The following is an 8,868-nucleotide window of genomic DNA, read 5'->3' as shown; positions in this document are numbered from 1 at the left end:
CCAAGCGAACTAGAGTTCGGTTCACTTTAGGTGAGAACACGATCCAACCCAATTACAGGAAGTGAACCGAAAACAGAGCATTTACTAGCATGCAGTTTCAACCTTGCACACAATTTACACACTTATACAGTATATGATTTAATGGATGATGACTTTAAGCTATTGTGACCACACATTGCTTATCGTCTGTGTGACAACACATCATCATCTCTCTCTCATCAGGAATGGGAATATATATATATATATATATAATGGGAATTGGAATATTTATATTTAACACTGCAACAATTTGGCTTTAACAGATCAGTAATTCTATTTAAAAAAAAAACAAACTTATATTGCTACCCCACAGCCAGAATAAAAATAAATGGCAGCCTAACTAACCCTGTGCATCTTAAAAGAGGCCACAGGCAGGGATGCCCCTTAAGCCCAGCTCTGTTTGCTTTATTTATTGAGCCTCTCGCTCAGCTAATTAGAGAAGATGAAAAAATAAGGAGGTATTTGGATTAAAAAGACTGAATTTAAGACCTGCCTTTATGTGGATGACGTACTAATCACTCTTTCCCAGCCCAATTTGGGTCTGCCTAAACTACTCTCCTGCTTGATAACCTTTGGGTACTGTTCGGGTTATAAATTAAATATACACAAAGACGCAGATTATCTCATACAATTATACGCCTGCAATACAAATTCATAATCTTGGTAGTTTTAACTGGAAAAATGACAATATTAAGTACTTGGTGATTAAAATCCCTTAGAATCTGTCCAATATTTATGCTGTAAATTACTTGCCAATTACTAAAGAAATAAAGTCCGATTTCAACAGATGGACCTTACTACCATTGAACCTCCATAGTCGAATAGACATAATTAAAATTAATATCTTACCACGATTACTTTTTCTCTTCCAATCCTTACCTATTGAAATACCCTCAGAACAATTTATCGAGTGGAAAAAAATTCTTTCTGGGTTCATATAGAAAGGTCTAAAACCAAGGGTTAGACTTACTACATTGCAATTACCCAAACAAAATGGGGGATTAGCTCTGCCAAATTTGGAGTTATTTTACTTAATTTACTGGTGTGACCCGAATTATAGTGCTAAATGGAAAATGATCTGACTCAACTGGATATTCCCCTCCAACCATTACTTAGAGACAGAAATCTATACTCTGAACTGCTGGACAAGAACACCCTTGAACATTAGGTTTGATGAATGCTGCAAGTTAAAAATTGGGAAATCAAATGAAATCATTAAGATGGTTGGCACATGATAAAAACTTCAAACCAGCCCAGCAGGATGGACGATATAAACAATGGTCATTTAGAGGTATTACAGCATACTGTCTCATTTCTGACAAGAGGGGGGGCGGGATTGGATAGCTTCCAAAAACTTAAAGATGAATATTACTTAGAAAATCAGGACTTCTTTAGATACCTGCAGTTTATAGCACACTTTAACAGTACTATTAAGACAACAGAAGACTAAAATACAGACCTAATTCACATATTGATTGATGCATATAAATCTAAGATCAACAAAAAACGGATTGCTAGAATCTATTCATGCTTACAGCTACATAATGGGAACTCTACACTCTATATTAAAGCAAAATGGGAGAACGAAGCGAATATAACTATTTCAGTAGAGGATTGGCTCAACATTTGCAAAACCCAGCTGAGCACTTCAACTTCAGGTAATTGGAGGGAATTTACATGGAGGAATATGATTAGATTTTTTATTACACCAAAAATAAAACAAAAACAGAAGGATTTGCCAAATTTGGGAAGATGTTGGAGGGACTGTGGTAACACTCAAACGGATCACTTCCACATCTTCTGGGATTGTCCAACTATCCGACCTTATTGGATTGAAATAGTGGAAAAGATTAACTTAATAATGGGCTCTGACATTAAATATGATTTCTGTACAATATATCTTGGCAATCTCCCATACATAATCAATTCTAGTGATAGGCACTTGATTAAAATTATGTTGGCAGCTAGTAAAAAAACTGTAACTAGAAAATGGCTAATTAAAGAGCCCCCAACTAGAGGGGAATGGATTGTAATTTTAAAAGAAATACATAATATGGAAAAACCTACAAATGGACAAATTTAATAATTACTGGAGGAAATGGATAGCCCATTTCAATACAGTAGTGCCTTGACATGTCAACACATAATTAGGATCAATATGGATACATGTGTATGTAACAAATTGTGGACGTATTTACATGCAAATGTAGTAGTCTATGTAAATATGTGGACATGTACTAGACAAATGTTTGTATATGGGGATATGTATATGTTTGTTTGTGTGTATATAAGCATATGCAGTACATACTAAGAGCAGAAGTTTTTTTTTTAATCTTTGGAAAAAGAGTCTTTGGAATGCAATTTTGCCACCAGACTTACAATACTCTCCAACTTTGTTTACTCCCTTCAAAAAGTAACTCATCATCATCACAAAGTCAGAAAATGGCTTCATGATACCGATACTAATACTATTTTTCATGTTACTTTGTTCTATACAGATGTGACATTGCCAGTATCAGAATCACCACAACCAATCACATATTACCAACGAAAGTTCCAATCAAACCTGGAAGACAAGTTTTTATGTGCACAAGAAGGGTGGGCACAAAAGAAGGATGAGCAACCTCTGGATGATATCTATGCCAAGTTGTACATTACGGTCGGGGGTGACGTACACATCAACACACAGCATGAGGTCATACAGATTGAGATGGCAGGGAAGCAAGCAGGAAGAGAGAAACCAATTCAATCCAGTGACATATTCAAACCTCCCTCTGGGAAATACAGACCCATAAGAACAGTGCTGACTAATGGAACTGCAGGAATTGGCAAAACATTCCTAGTGCGCAAGTTTGTGTTGGACTGGGCTAAAGGAAGAGCCAATCAAGATGTGCACCTTCTATTCCTTTTTACCTTCCGCCAGCTGAATTTACTGAAGGGAGAAGAATTTACTTTGGCAGAGCTCATTCACAAATGTATCAGGGAGAGCAAAGACATCAAGCGTGAGGCTCTCAATGACATCTTTACAAAACTACAGGCTTCAGGAAACACCAACTACGACAAGAGTGAATTCAAACTTCTGTTTGTTTTGGATGGACTGGACGAGAGCCGTCTTCAACTGGACTGCTCCACCAGTGAAACATCAGCAGTCGACTTTGATGTGACAATGCCAAACTCAGTGGATGTGCTGCTGACGAACCTCATCAGGAAGAATCTGCTTCCTTCTGCTCGCCTCTGGATAACCACTCGACCTGCAGCGGCCAATCAGATCCATTCTGACTTAGTTGACATGGTGACAGAGGTCCGATGGTTCACCGACTCACAGAAAGAGGAGTACTTCAGGAAGAGAATCAGAGAGGAGGAGCAGGCCGGCAGAATCATCTCCCACATCAAGACATCACGAAGCCTCCACATCATGTGCCACATCCCAGTCTTCTGCTGGATCACCGCTTCAGTTCTGGAAGATATAATGGGATCACAAACAAGAGACAAGCTACCAAAGACCCTGACTGAGTTGTACACAGAGTTCTTGGAGTTTCAGATTGATCAGACAAAAAAGAAGTGTGGTCAAACAATTCTGTACATTCAGTCATTAGCAAAATTAGCCTATCATCAACTGGAAAAAGGCCACCTGATCTTCTATGAGAAAGACCTAAGAGAGAGTGGCATTGATGTCAGTAGAGCCTCGATGTATTCGGGAGTGTTCACAGAGATCTTTAAAAAAGAGCATGGGAGGAGGAAGGATGATGACAAGATGTTTAGCTTTGTCCATCTGAGTGTTCAGGAGTTTCTGGCTGCTCTTTATGTGGAGATGTCACTCATTAATGGCAACAAAAATGTAATGCCTGAGCCAGAGGGAACCATTAAAAGACTGTGGTTATATTTCACCCGCGCATCTACAGCAGAGGTCCACAGGTATGCCATTGACAAGGCCTTACAGAGTCCAAATGGACACCTGGATTTGTTCCTGCGCTTCCTCCTAGGTCTTTCACAGCAAACAAAACACACTCACCTACAAGGCCTGCTTAAAAAGAAAAGAAGTAGCTCAGAGACCCATAAGGAAACAGTTGAGTACATCAAGAAGAAGATCAGTGAGAATCCATCTCCAGAGAGGTGCATCAACCTGTTCCACTGTCTGAACGAGCTCGCTGAACATTCTCTAGTGGAGGAGATCCAACAGTCCCTGAGTTCAGGAAGTCTCTCTACAGACAAACTGTCTCCGGCTCAGTGGTCAGCTCTGGCTTTCTTCTTACTGTCATCAGAAAAAGACCTGGATGTGTTTGACTTGAGGAAATATTCTGCTTCAGAGGAGGCTCTTCTGAGGCTGCTGCCAGTGGTCAAAGCCTCCAACAAAGCTCTGTAGGTGCACAGATAACTATACATACAAACCATTCTAAATATGCCTAGTTGTACTTAAAGAGATTCTTAAGGGCTCAGTATGCTTCAAACTAACTAGTTCTACGAAGTGTCATCCAACACACTCAAAGGTGGGGTAAAAGCCCAGCCAGAATAGAGACGGGCAAGACATTAATCACAAACCAAACTACCAGTTATCAAATTGTATGAATCATACAAAAGGGGATCATGCTGTTCACACATACTGTATATAAGTAGAAGGCAATCTCAGGCTACATCCACACTTATGTTTTCTAAGTGGCGTTTTAAAACGAAAACGATCTCCATCCTCATGAGCACCGTTTCAGAACTAAACTCTGTCCATACTAAAGCCGAAAGAAATTATACTGTCTGGGTCGGCGAGGGTCCGCGTGACGTAAATGTTTTCATCAAAGGGTGTAAACGTAGGCTCGAGTATGAAAAAAATCCAAACATTTCCTTGTCACGATTCCACGTATGTCTGTGGGATATTGGCATAAGCATTATCCAGGCTCAATTGATGCTTATCACGTCTGTAAAAGCATACGATGCAATAACTCTGCTCAACATGGGAATTGTCGCAAAACGCTCGAGTAATAGCTTACCTCTTGTGCATGTAGGCAGTAGTATTATAAAATCAACAACAAGGTCAGAAGTGGCTGTAATTCGTTATCCATGTTGAATTTCAATTTCAATTTTATTTGTAAGGAACAATGTGCAATTAAAACATAAACGTGACCATTTGATGCATTGCACCAGAGTTAGCCTTAGGCTAATTTACATCTGCAGTCCCACACAATGAACCACTGGTAGTCAAGGCTGATGTTGTTCGTTTCCTCCCGGAAATGAGTCACGTGATAGGGTGTGGCAAATCACGGAAGGAGACGTCGGGACTTATAGGACCTAACCTTATTAGCCAGATTGTTTGTTACACAGAACCATTTAAGAAGCCGTCATTGGAAACTGTTTAAAAAAGGGCAGGCACTTTCAAAAAAATACCTGGCAAGTGATTGGATGTTGATGATCTGTCTGTCATGTCCACCATTGTTGTTTTGAATGGACACACACCTAAACCACACCCGTGGCTGCTATTAGCTCCTCACTGGACGCTGATTGGTTTGGGCCGCTGCTTTTCAGGACACAAACGCATTACTTGAAGCCTGACAAGATGTGATCCTGCAATTCTCCCATATCTTGCCAGGCATGGTAAATAAGACCCAATAAGGAAGGGAACATGGGTGACTGAGTCATCTTTTCCAAAGGTCTCGGTTTCTGCCCGTCCAGAGGAAAACGCAACCCTGGAGTTTTCAAACTAAAATGGGGTCAGCAGTGTTTCTAAATGTCTCCGTTTTAGGGGCTCGGTAAAAGCCAAAGTAGTGTGGACGCCAGGTGTAAACATAGCAAAAGTTATGCGGTAAAACATATTAGTGGGGATGTAGCCTCAGGCCTCTTATAAATGCCCTCTGGGTGTGTTGCATTGAGCACCTAATTTACATACTTTGCTCGACTAGACACTTTTCTGACATAGCAGCCGTAGTACACAAAAAGAAGAAGATCATTCCCAGTTTGTTTCCGAGTGCACAATCGCATTATTTGCCTTTTTTAATGCAGTATGTGTTGTTAAAACAACCTAAAAACCAATAAGAAATACATTGTGCTGCTTTTACACTGTAGATGATAGAAACTGTAAATGTTTGTCTATATCACTTCAGGCTAAGTGGCTGTAACCTGTCAGAGAGAAGCTGTGAAGCTCTGGCATCAGTTCTCAGCTCGCAGTCCTCCAGTCTGAGAGAGCTGGACCTGAGTAACAACGGGCTGCAAGATTCAGGAGTGAAGTGGCTTTCTGTTGGACTGGCGAGTCCACACTGTACACTGGAGACTCTCAGGTCAGAATCAATCAACCTATCTATCTACTTATCTATCTATCTATCTATCTATCTATCTATCTATCTATCTATCTATCTATCTATCTATCTATAGTATATAGTTAGCACTAAATTCAGAGACTTTCTGGCTGCTCAAACAGGAAACAAAGTTGTCGACCAATCGCGAGTCAATCACAGCTGCCAATCATGACTATTCGCCACCTTTTTATAGCCTCACTAATGGTCTGAGTTTCCATCCATGATGTATCCTTTAATGACCACATAGAATTTTTCTCTAGTGCCATCACAAGGAAATCTGTTAAGTCCAACACTTTTGTATTTGTGAGGTATAATGAACATTGCCGCCACTAGCAGTACCTAAGACTGTTAGTTTTCTTTCTAAAAATATGACTTGGCTGTCTGAAATTGTTCCTCAGGCTGAGTGGCTGTGAAGCATCAGGGAGAAGCTGTGAAGTTCTTGCCTCAGTTCTCAGCTCGCAGTCCTCCAGTCTGAGAGAGCTGGACCTAAGTAACAATGAGCTGCAGGATTCTGGAGTGAAGCTGTTCGCTCCTGGACTGAAGAGTCAACACTGTAGATTGGAAACTCTGAGGTAAGTATTTAACAATTTATTCATTACATCCAAAGTGACGATTGGACACGCTCAACGTATGGACAACAGACAACAAAGTGTGTGTGTGTGTGTGTGTGTGTGTGTGTGTGTGTGTGTGTGTGTGTGTGTGTGTAGACTGTCAGGCTGTCAGGTCACAGAGGAAGGCTGTGCCTCTCTGGCCTCAGCTCTGAGCTCCAACCCCTCCCATCTGAGAGAGCTGGATCTGAGCTACAATCATCCAGGAGACTCAGGCGTGAAGCTGCTTTCTGCTGGACTCAAGAATCCAAAGTGGAGACTGGACACACTCAGGTATGGGCAGACAACAAGTCACAGTGACAAATAGCACACAAATAGACATTGCATCAGTTTTAAATGTAGGTCTCTGCTGTATTTCTTACAAAGTAGCTGTTCAACAAGTGTTAATGTTACCACCAGTAAACACAGGGGCCGGCAAATCAACTAGGACGGAAAAGGATTATAACTTTGATTTACTAAGACAAGACACTAGAGACAGGTTTCATGCCATTAAGTATATACACTAACATTAAATGTGCATGAAATACATACACACAAGTTGATGAAGATTACGGATGAGGAAGCTTCTTTGTTTCTTCCTCCAGGATGGATGATTGCGGAGAGCAGAGGCTGACACCTGGTGTCAGGAAGTGTAAGTGTTCACTTTCACATGTAAAAACTACACTGTGTTGATTTTTTATCAACTTTTGCATTTTAAAATTAAAGGTTATATGATGGCATAAGATTGTTTGCAGAAAAATAGATCTTTAGTGTAGTCTGTGTTGCTTTCACCCCTTCATGTTGAAAAAAATCCTAAGAGTCATTATGAAGTTTTTTTTATAAAATGAACAGCTCTTAATTTGATTTTTTTTTAAGTTACTAATAGATCTAAATGAGCATTTATTAATATGGTAATGTTTGTTGCCATTTTATGGTCCAGTCTTTAAGAATAGATGATTTTAATTATATTTATCTAATTGATTTAATTAATTGAAATGCTATATACATGTAGAATGTAAGAATGACTTTAGGCCTACAACAATGTTAAATGATAGCTAAAATATAAAAAATAAATCAACATACAGTATATGGTGTGTTAGATAATAAACCGGTTGCTTTTTTTCCAATCAGATGCCTGTGAACTCACACTGGACACAAACACCGTAAACAGAAACCTCAAGCTGTCTGACAACAACAGGAAGGTGACCTGGGTGGACGACGAGCAGCCATACGCTGACCATGCACAGAGATTCGACCACTGCTATCAGCTGCTGTGCAGGGAAGCTCTGACTGGTCGCTGTTACTGGGAGGTGAACTGGAACGGAGAGGCTGTCATATCAGTGACTTACAGCGGAATCCGTCGGGGAGGAGACAGCGACGACTGCAGGTTCGGAAGAAACGAGCAGTCGTGGAGTCTGGAGTGCTCTGAAGTGAACTGTTACTCGATTTGTCACAATAACAAAAGGACAGACATTCCTCTTCCCCATTCTGTCTCTCACAGAGTAGCAGTGTATGTGGACTGGCCTGCTGGCCTTCTGTCCTTCTACAGAGTCTACTCTGACAAACGGATCCTTCTCCACACCTTCAGAACCACTTTCACAGAACCCCTCTATCCTGGGTTTGGGTTATGGTTCCTCTGCGGGTCTCGATCCTCAGTGTCTCTGTGTTAGCTGCAGGATGGAGAGTGTGCTGCTATAGCTGCTTTAATCTGCAATGTGCAGAGCTTCACAGGTTCTCTCCGACAGGTTACAGCCACTTAGCCTGAAGGCTGTATCTGTTCTCTACTGGAGTATTATTTTTTTCTCCTACTTCCACTTTTACTTGAGTACATATTTTCGATGAGTTTAATACTTTTACTCCGATAGATTTTTTATGTGCTGCATCGTTACTCGTTACTGTTGTGAATTCCTCACGCTATGGAGACTGTGTAGGTTAGTGTGTACGTTAGTTACGTACGCTAATTT

General features: G+C 40.5%; 1 protein-coding gene across 1 annotated transcript; it reads left to right on the top strand.

Annotated features, from left to right (window-relative positions):
• Window positions 1-2,527: 2,527 nt before the first annotated feature.
• Window positions 2,528-8,585, top strand: LOC116063125 (NACHT, LRR and PYD domains-containing protein 12-like). Its single transcript, XM_031317986.2, has 6 exons — window positions 2,528-4,398; window positions 6,126-6,299; window positions 6,716-6,889; window positions 7,025-7,198; window positions 7,510-7,556; window positions 8,036-8,585. Exons 1-6 carry the CDS (start codon window positions 2,750-2,752, stop codon window positions 8,572-8,574), a joined length of 2,757 nt encoding a protein of 918 aa, XP_031173846.2. The 5' UTR covers window positions 2,528-2,749; the 3' UTR covers window positions 8,575-8,585.
• Window positions 8,586-8,868: the final 283 nt, after the last annotated feature.

Source organism: Sander lucioperca, chromosome 2, assembly GCF_008315115.2.
Source record: "Sander lucioperca isolate FBNREF2018 chromosome 2, SLUC_FBN_1.2, whole genome shotgun sequence".
Lineage (NCBI taxonomy): Eukaryota > Metazoa > Chordata > Actinopteri > Perciformes > Percidae > Sander > Sander lucioperca.
Note: the sequence above shows the minus strand (reverse complement) of the source record. Positions and strands in the feature narration are given on the sequence as shown.

Bases quoted from the DNA above. Each gene is read 5' to 3' on its own strand.
- LOC116063125 (XM_031317986.2), top strand. From the start codon at position 2,750: ATGGCAGGGAAGCAAGCAGGAAGAGAGAAACCAATTCAATCCAGTGAC. The intron at 7,199-7,509 runs GTATGGGCAGAC...TTCTTCCTCCAG, and splicing joins TGGAGACTGGACACACTCAG to GATGGATGATTGCGGAGAGC. The intron at 7,557-8,035 runs GTAAGTGTTCAC...TTTTCCAATCAG, and splicing joins GACACCTGGTGTCAGGAAGT to ATGCCTGTGAACTCACACTG.